The sequence below is a fragment of the Lycorma delicatula genome, chromosome 11 (genome assembly GCF_047948215.1).
Source record: "Lycorma delicatula isolate Av1 chromosome 11, ASM4794821v1, whole genome shotgun sequence".
Classification (NCBI taxonomy): domain Eukaryota; kingdom Metazoa; phylum Arthropoda; class Insecta; order Hemiptera; family Fulgoridae; genus Lycorma; species Lycorma delicatula.
The window spans coordinates 10,318,085-10,337,776 of record NC_134465.1 but is presented as its reverse complement, the minus strand read 5'-3'; the positions used below and the strand labels follow the sequence as shown (position 1 = coordinate 10,337,776).

At 28.7% G+C, this 19,692-nt stretch overlaps 1 protein-coding gene across 3 annotated transcripts in view; it reads left to right on the top strand.

Moving 5' to 3' along the window:
- The window catches only part of msps (msps cytoskeleton-associated protein 5), a 135,504-nt gene that overhangs the window by 71,257 nt on the left and 44,555 nt on the right, over positions 1-19,692 (top strand). For all 3 annotated transcript variants that reach the window (XM_075379164.1, XM_075379163.1, XM_075379166.1), the window contains exons 20-25: positions 1,580-1,708; positions 2,657-2,809; positions 6,717-6,920; positions 7,448-7,583; positions 14,545-14,738; positions 16,420-16,661. In XM_075379164.1, the coding sequence (XP_075235279.1) occupies positions 1,580-1,708; positions 2,657-2,809; positions 6,717-6,920; positions 7,448-7,583; positions 14,545-14,738; positions 16,420-16,661 (1,058 nt within the window). The remainder of the gene's footprint in view (positions 1-1,579; positions 1,709-2,656; positions 2,810-6,716; positions 6,921-7,447; positions 7,584-14,544; positions 14,739-16,419; positions 16,662-19,692) is intronic.

Below are 19,692 nucleotides of genomic sequence, written 5' to 3'. Positions count from 1 at the left end.
AAAAAAAAAACATGTACGTGCATATGTGTCACAGTGCTTTTGGCCTTTATCTCAGGATTGACAAACCACTTTTCAGAAAACTTGGCTTAAATATATGGAGCATCAATCATATTAACTTTTTCAAAATTTGTTAAGGCAGGAATATCGAAAAAAAAAAACAATTTCAGTTTTCTTCAGAGGCATGTTAGAGAAAACTTTAATTTGTTACCTACAATGTATGTATAAATAATAAAAAAATTAACCTCTACCCTTTAAAATTGAAATAAACTTTTTTTGTTCTCTCCCCCCTTAACAATAACACAATCATTGGGATTAATTTTTTTTAACAGCATTCAACATATCTTTCCAACATTTTCGGCGTAATGAAACAGCTGAGCAGTTTGTTTAAGTTGTTAGTTTTAACATAATAAATTATATTTATAATATTTTTCTTAATCTTCTTTTAATTCATTAAAAATGAATTAATGTTAATTCATAATTAACATTATGAATTAATTAACATAATTAATGTTAATAAATATTTAAAAAAAAAAATTTATAAGTTTATTCATCATATATAGTCATGCAATACTTTGCCAGATTTTTTCCCATTTATTTAATCCGCCAATGTAATAATTTTTTTTCTAATTGACACGGGGTTTTAATAAATTGGGATAATATTAAGAAAGGAATTTTGATGATCTGAACCACACCGCTATGAATGAAGAAACTCAGCATGTATGCACACTGTCACAATGGCAATATGTAATCACTATCATCATATCTCTTATTAAATATACCAACTTAACAATTTATCCTTTTCATGATAAAAATTTATATATGATTGTGAATCTCTTTTCACATTAAATAATAAATATAGATAATAAGTAGTAATATATGTTGTAATTATTTGAATAGATGGAAATAGCATTTTTTTAAATTATGTTAACAAAAAGGGTACATTTAGTAAAATATTTTAAAATTATAATTTTGAAATATAATGTATACACAATTGATTATTACTGATTGATGTCAGTTGGAGGAGATTGTATGCTCCCTTAAAAGATTATTTACAACAAAAAAATTGACTAAAGTAGAATAAAACTTTATCAAAGAATTTCATTAAAAATTACTTCTTTAAAATAATTATTTAAAATTGCAAGAAAATGCAACATAAAGAACAACAAGGCAAAACATAAATAATATAACAAGAAAGCAGCATGTGACAGAACATTGATGAAAGTTTGTCTTTAAGACTTATAAGACTATAGTTAAATTACACATTCAACTGAAGGACATAGAGTTCAATGCTCATAGATGAATTACGTGATGTACAGTTTAAAGATAAATTAAGTATGTAGTGAACGTGTTAAAAAAATATACAATTCCATAGAAAAACTAGCAGAAGTTAAAAAGTGGCTTTGCCTGTAGTACTATTTAACCTTCATAAGAACTATAGCCCCAGTTCCTCCACTTAAACCAAAAGAAATACCCACCTTTCATACAGATTTTTGTAATGCAGTAAAACTGTGTTAATTGTTTCCCTTTAGTTAATTTAGTATTTTCACAGATTTTATTGTATTATGGTTTTTGTTTTCAGGTTAATCCTAATGTTAAGACTTCAGCTGGTGGTAATAGAAAAAAGGATGATGAAAATGAATCAGCTGCCCCTCTTTTGCAGATCAATAACTTAAAAAATCAAAGGTGTATTGATGAACAAAAATTAAAGGTACTTGTTAATTTTTATATTATATTTATAATAAATTTTACTTTATTCTGTGTAGTATCTTGACTAGAATTATTTATTGGTAAACAAAAAATGTAGTAGAATTTGTTTTTCTTCAGAAGATTAAGTTTAAAGAACTACTATGTGGTATTTATGCGCTGTGCAGCCTACAAGGGCACCGACATGCTTACATGTGAGAAGTACTTCAGGTTATGTCATAACATATCAATCAGTTACGATATGTTGATGATATTGATGATGATTGTTATTGATTCAGCACTCCTAAAGTAGTTAATTTGGTAAATTAAAATGATTACTTTTGTTTTGTAACATAATTTTCAAAGAACTAGTCAAATAAAGCATTTTTCCTGTGGAAAATTTCTTGTAGTATATTTACTGTAACATATGCAGGACGATAGTTAACTAGCTAACAGCATTCAACATATCCTTCCAACATTTTTGGCGTAATGAAACAGCTGAGCAATTTCTTTAAGTTGTTTATTAATTTTTTTTTTTAAATGAGTTAAAATATTTAAAGAATTTATTAGTTAAAAAAAAAAATAATATTTTCACATAGTAAATTATATTTATAATAGTTTACTTAATCTTCTTTTAATTGTTTTAAAAAATTAAAGTGAAAAAATCGTGTGTATAAAAATATATCTATCTGCAGTTATGAATTATAATATCAAATTTACTGATACTGTCGGAATTACTTTCAGTTTTATTTAGTCATACAAAAAGCGTTTAGAGCTTGGGTTGTCAGGTTATTTGAAGAAGCTTTGACAGACGTCAACTTGTCAACATTGCAGTGTGTTTACTTTTGTTGCAATGTACATTGTTAAACTAAGTGAATTGGTTAAATTTAATATTTATAAACCATCTGAGATTTTAACATTAGCATTTTATTTCAGCTTTTTATCTATTTAAAATTTATTTTCTTTCTGTCAGACACTGAAATGGAATTTTACCACACCACGTGAAGAATTTGTTGAGTTACTACGTGATCAGATGACCACAGCTAATGTCAATAAAGGATTGATTGCTAATATGTTTCATGCTGATTTTAAATATCATCTTAGAGCCATTGATTCTCTTAGTGAAGTAAGTGTTCATGTTTGGCATTTGTTTATTGTTTTAGTTAAGTTGATTATCTGTGTACTTTGCTGGTCCAGATATTAGCTATCGTTTTAAATGTTAATCATAAAAAATTGGAATGATAGTTTTACAATAAGTGTAGTCAACCAACACTGTCAACAATTTTAATATACTGTAGAATAACTAATAATATATGTTAACTAACATTAATTTTAATGTAATCTGGTCACTTCTAACTTAAAATCTGTATTTTAGTTTATGCATTCCTCTTCCTGGTTGATATTTGGGTTCCTTGTGATCACTTAGCATTAAAAATAAATGCCCAAAACTGCACAGGGACAAGTCCTCTTTTCTAATTTTATGGAGATTTAACTATCAAAAGTTAAAAGTTCTGAATTTTTAACTGAACAGAAGAAAATTTACATGATTTCATTTTTAAATTTCAATATTCAACATAAACAGTATGTATTTCAATGAATGAAAGTGCTACTTAATGAAAATCCATCATAACAAAAGAAAGTAAAGTATGTTTTCTGATTTTCACAAAATTAAAATTTTATTAAATTTTCATAAACTTTGTGAAAATCATATAGCATATTTGTTTATTTTCTTTTGTTACAGTATATATAAAACTTTCCTCCAGCATATTATCTAAATTAGCTTCATATGTATAATTTATTAAGTTTTTATGCGTATGAAGTGATTAAAGCCAATGTAAAATAAAAGATAAATAATAATGAGTTGTGGACAGAAAGGCAAACTTTATGCTCTGTAAAGATGTATTGGAAATATGATAAATAGATCATAATCATTTCAGCCATTAACAATCCACTGCAGGATGAAGGCCTTTTCAGCACGTTTCTAATACAGTCTTGTGTGATCTTCTGCCAATTCGGTCCAGTGTATTTGATAATATCAATCCAACGAATCTTTGGTCTTTTTTGTGGGCATTTCATAAATAGGGTTGTCCATTCAAGTGCTAATGTAGTCAATCTCCCATCAGTTCTTTTTGCTACATTGCCTGTTCACCGCCATTTTAGTTCTTTAACTTTCATGATTTCATTTACTTGCTTTTGTTCCATGGTCATTTACAGGTCAAGCAGACATCATTCCATATTTCTTTGTGCTTCTGCAGCTTCTGTAATAATTAAACTGTTAATGTCCAGTTTTACTTCCATAGGTAAAAACTAGCAGGATTCATCGATCAAAACCTTTCTTTTTTAAAATAAAAGTGGAGTTTGTTCTTAAGTCTCCCAAATACTTACCATCCAAGCTAACTCATTGTTAAACTTCTTTGGTTGTATCACCTTCAGTTGACAACCACTGGCCAAGGTATAAACTACCTGTTTGAGTTCTCCAGAGACAAAAATTTTTCTTTCTTTGGCATACTTGTTGAGCATGACCTGGTTCTTTTTAAGGTTCAGGTTGTAGTTATTCTGGTTCTTGTGAGAAGAAATCTGCGAATCTCAGGAGGTTTAGATGCGTCTCTACTTCCCATTCCAGCTTTCTAAATACTTCCTTGAGACAGGCTGAGAAGAGTGTGGGTGATAAAGTGTTAAACTCATTGTTAAACTTCTTTGGTTGTATCACCTTCAGTTGACAACCACTGGCCAAGGTATAAACTACCTGTTTGAGTTCTCCAGAGACAAAAATTTTTCTTTCTTTGGCATACTTGTTGAGCATGACCTGGTTCTTTTTAAGGTTCAGGTTGTAGTTATTCTGGTTCTTGTGAGAAGAAATCTGCGAATCTCAGGAGGTTTAGACGCGTCTCTACTTCCCATTCCAGCTTTCTAAATACTTCCTTGAGACAGGCTGAGAAGAGTGTGGGTGATAAAGTGTTGCCTTATTTATGCCTTTTTGTATATTTATCCCTGCTTTCGTTGAGACAGGTAGTAACTTTTTCTTCTTTGTATATATTGATTATATCAAGTTTTTTTAGACTGAATTTATCTCCTGGTTATGTGATTAATTTATTATGGTTTGTGTTGTTAGCAAATCAAATGCCTTTTCATAGTAATAAAAGCCATACATAGGAACATGGTATTCTTCATTGTCCCTCTATGACTTTCTGAACAACCTGGATGTGATCCAGTGTACTACAACCACTTTCAAAGCCTACCTGCTCCTTTGGTTGTGATTCATTCAGTGTTGTTAGCATTCTTTTTACTATTATCTTGGTGAAAACCTTGCAGATAACTGAGAGGCTTATTGGGTGATAATTATTTAGGTCTTACTGAGTGCCTTTCTTTTATAGAAGAATGATTTCACTTCCCTGCATTCAGAATCTGTTGGTTTTTGAGGCTGCTCATCCATCAACAACTTATGAAAGTATATAGCCCAAATTGCTTGCTGCATATTTCTAATGCAGTCAATGTTTTTTTCTGATTGCATTATTGTAATAGGTTGCAAATGATCAGTAATAGTCAGTTTATTCTTGCCTCCTAATTTAAATTATTGGACAGTTTTTGTCCATTCATTTCCAATTTCAGCTTTCTAATTCTGCTACCAATCCTTTTCCAAATATATTCTAGACATTCCAGATTATGCAGACAGATGCTTATTGTCAAAATCACTGTTACTATTTTCTAAGACAGCCTCGTCTACAGCCCTTTTCATTTAATTTTTTGTAATTTTCTGCACTACATTTCCTAGAGCTAGTCTGCTTCTCTACAATTTCTTTCTGAGCTGAATTGAAAAATCTAAACTCAAAAGTAAGTTTTTATATCAAAGTGAATTTTGCAGCCAGTCCCTGTTGTTCACTTACTTTTACACAAAGACCACAAGTAAGGAGTTTTTACCCAGCACATTTCCAGATAAAGCACTAGAAAATAAATCAGTATTTACTATTTGATATGTTTCAGTGTTATTTTCAAATTCAGCATAATTTGAGGTGGACAACTTTTTTTTGAAGTGCTGTCTGGTTTATTTTGAATACAACTGCTACATGTTCACTACTTAGTTTCAAATGTATTCCAAAAGGTTTATGCTTTTTTTTACTATATTGCTAAATAGTGACATTTTAAATAACGGTATTAAATGATAGAAAACATTTGATAAAAACATAAATTAGAATCATGTCAACATAACAAAAACTTCAATAACATTACAGAAGCATGGGACAAGTTGACTGTGATTCTAATCTTAAAAGATAAAGATTACATCATGCCTTTCTAGTTCACTTCAAACCAGCAATATTCAATAATGAAATTTACAAAAAAAAAAAAAATTGAAGTTATAAGTGTTGAAGAAAGTAGTGTTAAGTTTTTTTTAATAGTTAAATTTTTTATTTCAATTTTTTTTGCAGCAAATAACTTTATATCTATAAATGATATATCAAATTAAAAAGATAAACCAGGAGAACAGATTGAAAAATGTTAATGACACAAATGTTAGTAGTAGTTTGTTTATTACTGTGGTTCTTTCACGGGTGGATTTTTTTTCACCACTCCGTTTAGTCATATATTATTCTTGTTTTAGCTATCTTATATATGTTATTGGATCCTGCTAAGTTTATCTGAGGATACTGGGACCCGTAGAACCTTGATTTTTATCTATTAGGGGTTGCCTGTAGAATACTCTTGAGACAGTTTTCAGTACCACAGCTGCATTATAAGTCTAATTTTCAGTACCACAGCTGCATTATAAGTCTAATTACTGAAGTGTTCATCAGGATCATCTGTGCCTCTGTACCATAAATATCTATGCATATAAAACCTCTTCAAAAAGGAAAATGTTTATCTTTTAAAAAAATTTCAGAAGGGGAAAGGATGACAAACAGGTACAGGTTTGTTATCAGTGGTCATTTTCTTTTAATTCTATTTAAACCTAACACTAAATTATTTGGGATATTTTATCTAATTATATAACTTGTAAATTTAAATATAATAAATTTTGAATTCATTTTTTTTTTTAGGATTTGTCAATCAATCACCCAGCGCTTATTGCTAATCTAGATCTGATATTGAAGTGGATGACATTAAGGTTTTTTGATACAAATCCTTCTGTTATATTGAAAGGTTTAGAGTATTTACAAACAGTGTTTGCTACATTAATTGATCGTAATTATACTATGTTAGAAAGTGAGGCTGCACCATTTATACCTTATCTTGTCCTTAAGGTAAGAATTATCAATCAAATATTGATTAATTATTATTAATTGTTGATATGTTATGAATAAAAAGTGGAAGAAGATTTAAAATATTTTATTTATTCATTGTCAAATATATTAAATTACATTTAAATAAAGACATTTATTTGATTTGAGAACCAACCACATATTTAATTAGATCTTTTTTAATTGTGAAAAATAATTGTACAGTGGTACTTAATATTATTCCTAAATTTTATGATTAGTGCTAATATTCTTGAAAAGTATAGCTGAATTCCAGTAACTACTGCTTATGTATAAGGGTTTTCCTTTTTCAGTAATGCATGAAAGGAGATTTTTTTAGAAATTTGTTCTTATTTTTTGTCTTAGCTTTAATTTTTTAATATTTTTGTAAATTAAGAAAATGGAGTTTGAAAAAAAATTAATTTAAAAAAGAAAATTCTATCAGCTCTTTTAGAAAATGTAGTCATTATTTATTTGTAGAATATTATTCAATAGCATTTGTTTAATTGAGTTAATATTTATTTTTTTAATAGGTTGGAGATCCAAAAGATACTGTTAGAAATAGCGTACGTGTTCTTTTTAAACAAATAAGTCTTATTTATCCAGTTTCAAAGTTATTTACATATGTTATGGATGGATTAAAATCGAAAAATGCTCGTCAACGAAGTGGTCAGTCTTTATATTCTACAGTTTTGTATTTATGAATTCTGCAAAATTTAGATATCTTATACATTTAGGAGCACTCATGCCTCTAAAAAGATTTATTTGTTGATTTAGCCTGAATTTAATATTGGATTCCCTTTTATAGTTATGGATATTTTTTAGTTGTTTTTTTTATGGTTTGTGATTTTATATGAAGGGGTTCAAATTAAAACAGTTTTTTTCTTTTATTAAATTTTATTATATGATGTAAATCCATTTCTTTCAACTTTTCAGTATTCTTATCTATTCTAAAAATGTATTAGTTTTATTACTGTGGAAATTTGTTTATTCCTATTTCAAATAAATCATTTGAAATAGCTCTGATCAGGTTCAGTGATTTAATTTAATTTATTAATGTAGCCAAGTTGTATAATGCATAAAGTCCATTTGAGTTAAGAGTTGTGGCTGTTACATCAGGATTAGCTGTGTGTTATGCAAGCATTCAAAGAACAATGCTGAATTTTGTGTCCTCTGTCTGTAGCAGATTGTTATATTTATTTTTTAATTAAACAAAGGTAAATAAATTCTTCACAAAATTCACCATAGTTGCATGAAAATTCTTTTAAGTGATAAGGAAGTCAGGTAAATCCATATGCAATTTGTCGTAAAGAAACAATTTTTCAAATCATATCTTTTATCTGCTATAAAAAGTCATTTCTCAGTTCTATTAAGTCTGTTAAAAATTTCAGAAGTCTTGACCCTTAGTTTAAAAAAAATTAATGGTTCATTACATAACACTTCTTGAAATTTTTTCCTTTACATCATAACAGCGACTGATAGAGAAGGCTTAATTTGTTTCTATTTGAAAGGTGGTTATACATTCACTTCATAGATGCAGAGAGATGTGCCATGTGCCGTATGTCATACTTCAATGCCATCTAAAGTGGTATTGATTGAAACAAATTCTTTCCTTGTTATAAAACAGGAGATTATTTCTTCTATTTTAAACATGTTTTGAGCAGTTGTTGATTTTTATTCTAATCAAAATGGTGAACTAGTTCATTAAACTATTGATATTTGAAATAGTGTATATTTCAACTCATTGTGATTCTTCTATTTCTCAGATGTGACATGAAAAATATATAGACAAAATATAAATGAAAAAAGTATACAGTCAAACACTTATAATGATTAAAATTAAAATTAATTTACTCTGATTTATGTAAAATCTATTTATTCTTGATTAACACACATTTTCATTAATACTAGTACTGTGTTACTAATCTAGAGATTGTAACAGTGACAAAAAACACTTTTTTTTGTATCTTGAAAAAGTTAGAAAATGCTTCAAATTTATTGGGTCAATCACATATATAAATTTTTAAGGAAAAATTGAAAGAATATTGTTAACCTTTGAAAATAATCAAACTAAACAAGCAAAAATTATGAAAAAAGTACATTAATGTTTACTTCTTTCATGGTTTAAAGTTCAAATACTTCATGATGTGCCAATTAGCAGAACTGTGTTAAAAATTCAGGTCTATAGTTTTGCCATTTAATGTATGATACCACTTTATACAGAGAAACTATGTCTTATAGAAAAATAAGTGAAGTGTATTTGGTTGATGAAAACATGTAGCCTGATTTAAGAAGGGACTATTCTAACAACTAGATTTTTATGCGCTGAAGATGTTATGTTTGGCTATGAAAAAGTGTCTTTTAACTCCAGTTAAAATTTAAAAGATGAAAAATGTGTGTGGTAGTAAGCTTAATAATAATAATAGATGACAACTTTTTTATAATGTGCTAACAAGATTGATTGTCAGCAACGAATGAAAGCAAATAGTAACAGGAAAATCAGTAAAGCCCAGTTGTCTTAAAAATGTGAAATCATTTTCCTGTTAATTATTGGACAACTAAAAGGTATGGATGTTATCAAATATTTTTGGAAAAAAAATTGGGAAGGATATGGTAAAGGGTGGAGCAGAGGAAACATATTTTTCACTACTGAATAACTTGGGTTGTTTTAATTATAGAAAAAAAAAGTCTTACATTAAATAATATTTTTATTACATTTTTGAAATCAACATACCTTAATTAGGTTTGGAAAATAATATCAGTAGGATGATGTCCTTCTTTGTTAAACGCAAATTTAGAGCCTCTCCTCAAAGCTCTGCAAAGCTTTCTCCAACATTTCATTGGACACAGTTTCAATTTCTTGACAAATAGAAATTTTCAGGACTTTGACTGTTGTGGCTTGTTCACGCACACTCTTGATTTCAGGTAGCCCCACAAAAAGAACGTCATAAATTGATAGATCGGAAGAGCATGGGGGCCAAGAAACATTGCCAAATCGTGAAATGATATGTCTAGGAAACATTTGTTGACTTCATTTGATGCTCTCACCGTGTGAGCTGTGGCACCATCCTGTTGGAACCAAATTTCTCTCATGGTCACCAGATGCCTTTCCAGTTCTGGACGCAGGAAGTTGTTTAACATGTTGATGTAGCATGCTGTTGTCACTGTAACTGCGGTTCTCACCTCTTCAGAAAAGTAAGGACCAACAATATCCCTATCTTGGAGACATCACACCACGCTGTTACTTTTGAGCTGTGAAGAAGTTTTTGGTGTAGTTCATGTGGGTTCGCCAATGCCCAGTACTACAGTTCTGTACATAAACATAGCCATCCAGATAGAAATGGGCTTTGTCACTCATCATTATTAGGGTGTTTAAATCTTCCATAAGAATAGCATTCACTATACCACAAAATTCTTTGTGTTGGACAAAATCCCTTTCAGTTAGCTGCTGGATGATAAGTATTTTGTATCGGTGAAGTTTGAGATCATTGTGTAAGATGTGATGAAGCAACGACATAATGTACAAAGTGCTACAGCCTGTCGCCTAGCAGTTTGTTTCGGACCAGCAAGAGCTGCCCTTCTCACTCTGTCTATGTTTTCCGTTCAGACTGAATGGGGAAGGCCAGTTACTTTTTACTTCATCACAGGTCTAATCTGGAACTGCAACTCAACATTTGACATAAAAATTTTGACAGAAAAGATGTTGAACCACGACCACAGAATCATTGTATCTAAAAAAAAAACTGACACTCCATAGTAACTGAAACTGTGTAGATAGCTGTCCGCTAGAGGTCACTGAAAGTCAATACCTCCACTCACCGCTGAGTACTAGCTGTTAAAAAAAAACATGCATTTCCTCTGGTCCACTCTGTATATTCACATAAAAAAGAAAAAAGGAAGATTTTGTTTTTAATACAACTACATCCAGTTAATTCGTGATCAGTTACCCAATTTAACAAACAAAATTAATCTTTTTGCTGCTGAATTCTACATTTATATTCTAACCGATGAATCAAAAGGGAAATTAGAGGTTTCTGGTCTTATTTTCAATTCTGTAAAATTAAAATTTTGTGGAGGTTAAGTTTGCAGAATTTAGGTAAATTCTTAATGACCCACCGGGTTGGTCTAGTGGTAAACGCATCTTCCCAAATCAGCTGATTTGGAAGTCGAGAGTTCCAGCGTTCAAGTCCTAGTAAAGCCAGATATTTTTACATGGATTTGAATACTAGATCGTGGATACCGGTGTTCTTTGGTGGTTGGGTTTCAATTAACCACACATCTCGGGTATGGTCGAACTGAGACTGTACAAAACTATACTTCATTCATACTCATACTTATCATCCTCATTCATCCTCTGAAGAATTATCTAAACGGTAGTTACCGGAAGCTAAAACAGGAAAATGAAAGGGAAAGGAAAATTCTTAATAACTTAAGAAAAAACATTGTTAATAAATGACAATAAAATAAGTAACTTCTTCAGAAAAGTAAGATTTATGAGTTTTCCAAATGACCTTGAAGAAATGATCTTGAAGAAAACTTAATTTTTTCTCAGTGGTTTCAATCAAGAAACTTTTAAATTTGTCTGTTTCCAGAGACAAATTTTTAGATGAAGAAGGCAAATTAGTGTCTTCCAATGATTGATGAAATCATATAGAAGAACATTTCCAGTACTATACAAGGATGTGATGATTCTGAATCAGATGAAAAAACTTACCAAGAAAATCACATGATGCTTTGGATTTCTGTATTGATTTTTAGAATCTGTGTTTACAATGAGTAATTTAAGAAACCAATGAATTTACACCAGAGAAACTCTGATAACAGTAGAAAACCTTTTCAGAACAGCTTATTAATTTTCATCATTAATTTTGTACATTTCATTTAAAAGGATATCCTTTTACTATGTTAAGGCAAATAACACATATGTTAAGACAAATAACACATTTAAAAAACAGATTCAGTTCATTTTGCTCTGTAAAATTCATTGTAGAAAAAGTTTGTTCTTATTAAATTCAAGAAAAAGTTTTTTTCACATGATTGCAAATCTGATAAAACTTATTGCAATCTTTACTGTAGTTATTATAATTATTTATTTTAAATTAATAATTATTAATTTTTAATGAAATATTTGAAAATAGTTACAAAATGTAATAATGTAGAAAAGTTTTTTCACATCAGATGTATTTTATCAAAGAAGTGAACAGATCTTTTGCAATTTTCTAAATGTCTAAATAACTTGTTAAAATGTTGGTGCATTCTTAGACTAACAAAAATCTATTTTTTTTTTATAAAATTTATACTATTTATTTCCTTGCAAGCAACTGCTTATGAGGGAAACCAAAGGTGGATCAGTAGGTATTACTTCTTTATCATATGAAAGTCAATATTATAAATTTTTATTTAAAAATAATAATTATAATATCAAACTTTTTAAGTTTTAATTATCAATCCAAAAAGATGAAAAGAATTTTAAAAAGAATGACTATTAAAGCATTAGAGAGAAAAATAATACAGATAACATTGTAAGTGTAAAAATGGGTAAAAATCTTTATTTACCTGTTATTTATTACTAACTGTATACAAAATAAATTCAATTAAAAGGTTGTCTACAGGATTCTTTATCATTCATAACTTTGATATGATGGCATTTCTTGACATTGAAAAGTATGTAAATTGTTATTTTTAATATTACAAAAATAAGCGGCAATTTAATTTATCATAATTAAGCTATCTTATTAGTTGTAATTCCATGTACAATTTTTAATACAGTAAAACCTTCCCAAAATGGAATCTGATGGGACTGAGTAAGAATTCCGTTTTGAAAAGGTTTCCATCCTGCAGAGTTTTTAAAAATTGAGCAATGCTTTATGAATTATACAAATGTAAAATAATGTTAGACAAAGATAAACATTTGGAATAATCGGGAAATTATACTGCATATAGAGAACCACTAATTTTCAAAAATTGTTCAGTTACACTAAAAGAATGTTTTTTTTTTTTTTATTTTACAAGTTAGTAATTTTTCATTTAATAGTTATGTTTAATTAGAAGACTTATACTTAGCTTAAAACACAACATGATCTAACATTAATTCTGATATAAAATCATTTTCCAAAATAGTCAAGTACAGTTTTCTGTTTCAATAATTTACTTTTGGAACTTTTGTTTTCAATAATATTTTTAGCAGTTAACATATTCTGCCGTAAATAATCACAGTTTATACGAATTGTGAATTCTTTCAGCAGTGCAACCATACCCAATGCTTCTCCAAAACTGTTAATTTTGTTTTCTGTGTCCTCTCCTTGTCCTTCTTCTTCTGAACTTTTGTTAATCTTGCTAGTTTCAGACAAAATAATTTCATCTACAGTCTGAAATCCTTCTTCGGTTATCAAATCACTACCAATACTCACATAGTCTTCAGCATGGAACTATGTTTGATCACTTTCTTGCAACAGAAATTCAACTTCACGCAATATTGTTGTATTGCGCAAACTACTTATATCGGGAACATAATAATTATCCGTTTCCATGCAGAAACCAGCTTCTTTAAAAGCACTTTACATAGTTATTTGTAATTTTTTATGATGAAGAGAGTAATCTGAGTGCATCCAGAATAATAATTTTATGTGTCATCAGTTCTTAAACAGATTAACATGAATCCATATTGGCTACTAACTAGTGACTGCAAAATGTTTCCGACAGTGAATTTTTATGTTTTTAATAACTCCTCTGATCCATTGTTTGAGTTACACTAGTTGTGTTTGGTGGAAAGAACACGTTTTATGTTAGAATAATTTTCATATAGGTAACATGACGCATTGTCTAAAAGCAGTAGAATATTTCTATTTTCACTAACCATTTCTTCCTTTAAATTATATAGCTATTTTTCCATTATATTAGACTCAGCCAAGACTTTTTATTTGCGTACCATTCCAGTGGTAACTGAACAGCATTTTTGAAACAGCTGTACTCTTTGAAACTTCTACTGGATTTATAATTTGTAAATCGTGGGAATGTACAATCTTATTTTTAATTTCTTTTCCGTTTTATGGGACAAGATTAATACGTAAAATTAAAATTAAAATCCATGTTTCCTTTCCATTTCCGTAGCAGAATTTTCTGTGTTGAAGAGATCAGTTTCTATAAAAACATATTGGGATTTGAGAAACGGTAAGTTTCAAGGAGGTTCCATTTTGTAGAGGTTTCATTGTATATATTGTATGTACCACAGTACATAATTTTTACTCTTATCCTAAAAACTCTAGTACTTATTATAGTACTTGTTCCAGTTAATAAATACTCTAAATAAATTTAAACTGAATTAAAGTTACAAATTTTTTTTGTAAATATTGTTTGTCAAATAATGCTTATTATAATTGTTTTTTTGTTTTTTTTTATGTAAACATATAACGTATGCATGTAATGTATACATTTTCATCAGTGTTTGCTCATAATGATTGTTTAATAATTAAAATTACCATCTAGTTTTAGATTTAAAATAAAAATTTGTTTTAGGTTTTGAGCATAATTTTGTTGCTTTTTTTCAGTTTATTTTAAAAGCACTCTAGCATAAGTTATTATTTATAATTTTTATTGTTATTCATTTATTTTTTATTTTTTTCAATAACAGAATGTCTTGAACAGCTTAGCTGTTTAATCGATTCATATGGCCTAACCGTTTGTCAACCGACTCCTTCATCTGCATTGAAAGAAATTGCAAGACATATTTCTGATCGTGATAATTCTGTGCGTAATGGTGCTTTAAATTGTATTGTCAATGCGTACTTCATTGGTGGTGAACGAATACTTAAAATGGTTGGCCAGGTTAATATTGTTTTGTTTTTCTTCCTTCATTAGATTCAAAATGATGAAGTAAATATTGATATTTAATCAGTGTTACCAGTAAATTACTTGTGTATGTAATATGTTGTTTAATTGTAAAACGTTATTTTAGTATTTTTCTATAACAATTAACATAGGTTTTTTTGTCTGGGTATAGTAAAAATTTGATAACGGTAAATTTTTTTGAGAATTATTCTTGGAGCTGTAAAATGGCATCTGGATTTCATCTTACTTTCAGGCTTCATTTACTTTTCATTTGTTTCTTAATTTGTATGCATGTATCATATGAGCATCTTACACAGTTTTCCAGCAATTAACCAGCCCTACTTGAAACATAGATTTCTTCAACTCTTCATATCTTGCCATTTACTTGATTTTACAACTTTTCTTTAATTCTTATCTGTTCTTCTGTACTCTCTTCTACTTCTTTAGCCACCTATCATCTTATTTCTTTTATCTCATTTTATTGCCTCCATCCTTCTCTCAACACTTTTATCTTGTACATCCTCCTACTTATCCTTTCTTCCCGCATTCTATTTACATGCTTATTCTATTTCCCCCTTGATCTTTCTACATTCTTTTGTAAGAGTTTCTCCTTTAGCATATATCTGACTTTTTCATTTGAAAGGTCTTAAAAGTTGTGAATTTAATCTTTGTCCGTGAATGTTTGCATGAGTAAATTGTGTTATTAACTATTAGAACATACCAGATCTGTAATTCTGTGAATTATTTAACTCTTTATATGAGTTAATTGTAGTATAAACCAATTAGTTTTTTGTCAAATTTTAATCTCTGAAATTTAACTCCAGTGTTCGACTGTACTTCAGCATGGTACTCTTGCGTGTTAAAAAAATTGAATGAGGATGTAATATATGAGTTAATTGTAGTATAAACCAATTAGTTTTTTGTCAAATTTTAATCTCTGAAATTTAACTCCAGTGTTCGACTGTACTTCAGCATGGTACTCTTGCGTGTTAAAAAAATTGAATGAGGATGTGTAAAGATTCTTTATGGAACTTTTAGCTTCTCAAGTGACCTTATTATCTAGAGGAAAAGTAGTACGGTTATTGCAGAGTATATCTCTGCTCTGGTCAACTCAAAATCATTGAACGGTGATTAGGTGGTCTGATTATTGATTAAAATGTTTCATTTTTACAAAAATCTTATGAGATGCACAATGGGATCTCACATGAGAATGGAACGTTGCTAATTTCTTGAGTGGATTATTTGCCTCCTTATCCTTATCCTTATTTAGGTTCTGGTTACCTAGTGTGGTCTTATGTGGGGCATAACCTTATATAAAATAGTTAAAAAAAGATAATACAGTAACATTTTATCCCTACGATCAACATCAAAATGAAGTCAGAATTCTTTAAAAAAAAAGTAACTTTCTAATGTTATTTAATTTTATGTAGTCTTCATATTCACACAGAACTGTATTGCCACGCTAATTGGTGTCAAAATTTCCAGAAACTTCATGACTTCTCAAAAATACCTTTTTAGACTCTAGTTATTAAAATGCCATTCATTTCTTTAACTTGACTCAGTCAGTTGCACTTCAGGCATGAATGAAGCAGATCATTAGTTATATACATTTTATTTAAGTGATAGTTTAAGGGTATCATTAGTTGATTTTTTATATAAGCACTTTTTTTTCTTTTAGATTTCTGATAAAGATATGTCACTTCTGGAAGAAAGAATAAAACGAGCAGCAAAAACTCGTGTTGTTGCCACTGTAAAACCAATGATACATCAGCCTCAACAAGGACTTTCTCGGCCACAGTCAGCATCTTTACCTGTGCGGCAAACATCTCCTGTGCCTGATGATGACAATGAAGAAGAACAACAGCCGCAGCAGAATCAGCAAGATTATGTTCAACAACAACAGCAGCATGCATCTCAAAGGTACTTAATTATATTCAGTACTTTAGTAAAAGTATTTTTATTAACTTTCAATATGTTATATTACAGTTATCACTTTTTATATATATTTTAAATATATAGATCTTACTTTTTATATATAGATCTTTGTTGAATTTTAAATGGCAATTTATTTTTAATTCACTATTTCGTTCAATTTTATTTACATCGCACAATAAGATAATGAAGAGAAAATATTTTAAGGTTAAAAATGATAGGTATTTAAACACCATATTCATTAAAATTCCACGTTTAAAATCTTTCTTAATCGTTTGAAGTGAATATTGTATTCTTTGTTTACTTAATGCTCAGTATCTAAGGATACTGATATAATGATAATAATTTAGCCTTTTATCAGATATCTTACTATGTTTTGAAGTCAGCAGTAAACTACATTATATAATGAAAACTTGCATCTGATTTTTTTCTAATATTATGCAAGACTTGCATGGATACATTATTGGAAGGAAACCACTAAATAAAGGAACTAAATTTTAGTTCCTTATACTATGTGAATAATTTATTTGTGCTAAGCAAGTGAAGAATCCAGTTGTAAATTGTTAACTGTAGTGAATAGAGAGCTTTGTATATTAAATGTGCAAATGGTATATCCCCATCTGTGTACCATAAACTTTACCGACCATACTGATAAAGTTTGATTAGATAGATTACTTTAGGTACTACTACATTTGTGCAAGTCTAGCAGTTATTATGCTTATTAATTTTACTATATTTCAGTAAGTAAACATATAAATTACTTGACTGGTGAAATTTTCTTTTTAATATTTCATCATGAATTAACTGTATTAAATTTAACAGATAAGGAAACAAAAATTTTAATGTATGGTGTTCAAAATATAACCATGTATTTTGTAAGTGTTATTATTTTGTTACAATTATTTACAATTTTCCACATATTGAGACAGCCAAACATTGTGTATGAAATTTATCTGCTACAACAACTTCCTTCTGTTTTGACTGGTCGTCAATGGAATTTGTTTGGCTAATGAAACCCACACTCATTAATTTAACCTGCTTAATGATTAAAGCTTGGTCTCAAACTCTGGAGTTAATAATGCATAAACAAAATAAAAATATCTTTTGGCTTTCAACTGGTTGAAAAAGAGAAAAAGAATTGAAAGTTTACAGATGCAAATGAAAGTTTACAGATATTCATGAAGTTTGTAAGGAGTCTATGAAAATCACTTTAAAGGGATTGCTGTTTTAATAATTTCAAGGGTAATCGGCTTTTACTACTGATTCAGTGGGTAGTAAAGGCTGGCCACTTCATTTTATTCCACTTATTTTTTAATCATGGTTTAACAATACACGTACTATACCTCTGAGGAATTCTATACCATCATATTGTCATACCCTTTTATTTCAGTTTAAACATTTTAAATGCATTTGATAGAGGATCGTTCAGATTAAAGGTAAAAAAGTGCTCCATTCAATAATAAATTTTGGATGGCTTACTTTAAGTCGAAGTTACCTACTTTCATCATCTTTTGAGAAATTTGGTTTGATAGTGATTATGTAGAAACAGTTTTCTGTCTCTGTTGTGCCCATAAGATAATGTTCAACGTACAGTGTATGTGCATATTCCTTTCTTTCAATTTTTCTTTTTTCATCACCTGTCTCCATTCATTTCTCTTTAAATGATGTCTTCCTACATTTAAGTTTCTAGTGTTCTAATGGTCTAATTCTCTTTAGGTCACATTTATTAGATATTTTTTCTATTTCTTTTCTACTTTTTATTATCAAAGCCATCTCAGTCATTTCTTTTAATTATTTTTGTTCCCACACGAATTACACTTCAAGTTGACAAAGTATTGCTATTTTTATTATTTTAATCTTTTTCAGTAACTGATTTTCAGTTCTACATATCAGAATAATTTTTTTATAAATTTACTATTTTCTGCTGTTTACATACATAACTTTAGAACTCCTGAATTTTATTTACTTCCTTATTTATTTTTCTCTCTGTATATAGTTCATTATTTAGATATGCACAACCGTTTACCTCTACTATATTAATTTCATTCATGTCTACTTTGTTTTTTGAGATGCACTTGATGTGGAATCAGAAGTATAAGTCTTAATGTGTACATTGTTTTAGAATTCAGTCATAATAAGTATCGTAAAAGAACTTTGAATGTAATTTAATAGTGTTAACTATAAATATTAATAAGATAAAATGATGTAGTTATTTACCAGGTAACTTCTAAGATTGTTTTTCAACAATTTGCTTTTCTGGAAAGTGCTAAGGTTCATTACTATAGTGCTTATATCAAAGTATGTTTATTTATTGGTTTTATACAGATTTGTATTTGTTTTATTTAAAAGTAAAGTACGTTCGTGCTAAAATTTCTGTTTAAACCATGTTTATTTTACAAAGATTACAGTGTTTTTTTTTATTTTGGTATTAACACCATGTATTGATTTAATATTAAATTTTCATATAAATTAGGTATGGTTTTTATGTATTATGATTTATTATAATACAAGTTTTTATATATTATTTTATGAAATAAGAGCTTAGCTTTTTGAATGAATGGAACGGGATGAGTTTTTTGGATTAGGAAAGATTAGTACGCAATGGTATTGGTTTTATTGTTATTTATTAAGCGTTTAAATAATTGTTAAAAAAATGTTATTAGGTGTTTAAAGAGGATGGATTGATTATTAACCTTATTTTTTAAAATTTATAATAATTTTTAGTAATTGTGTTCATCATGTGCACAACAATTTATCAGAGGTTGAAATTCACATTTAGTGCAGATATAGGCAAAAAATTTTTTTAATCTTATTTTTTTCATAAATTACTTGAATTCAATTAATTATTTGATTATGTATTTTAACAGTATTTTACATTACATACATACAATTAACAGAATAGATAAATGGTTATGAAAGTAGAAAAAAATTATTAAAACAGTCACAAACCAACAATGATTGTTAAGAAACTGTTTTCCTCCCTAACAGAAAGGTAAGATTGCCAATAGTCTTAATTGAA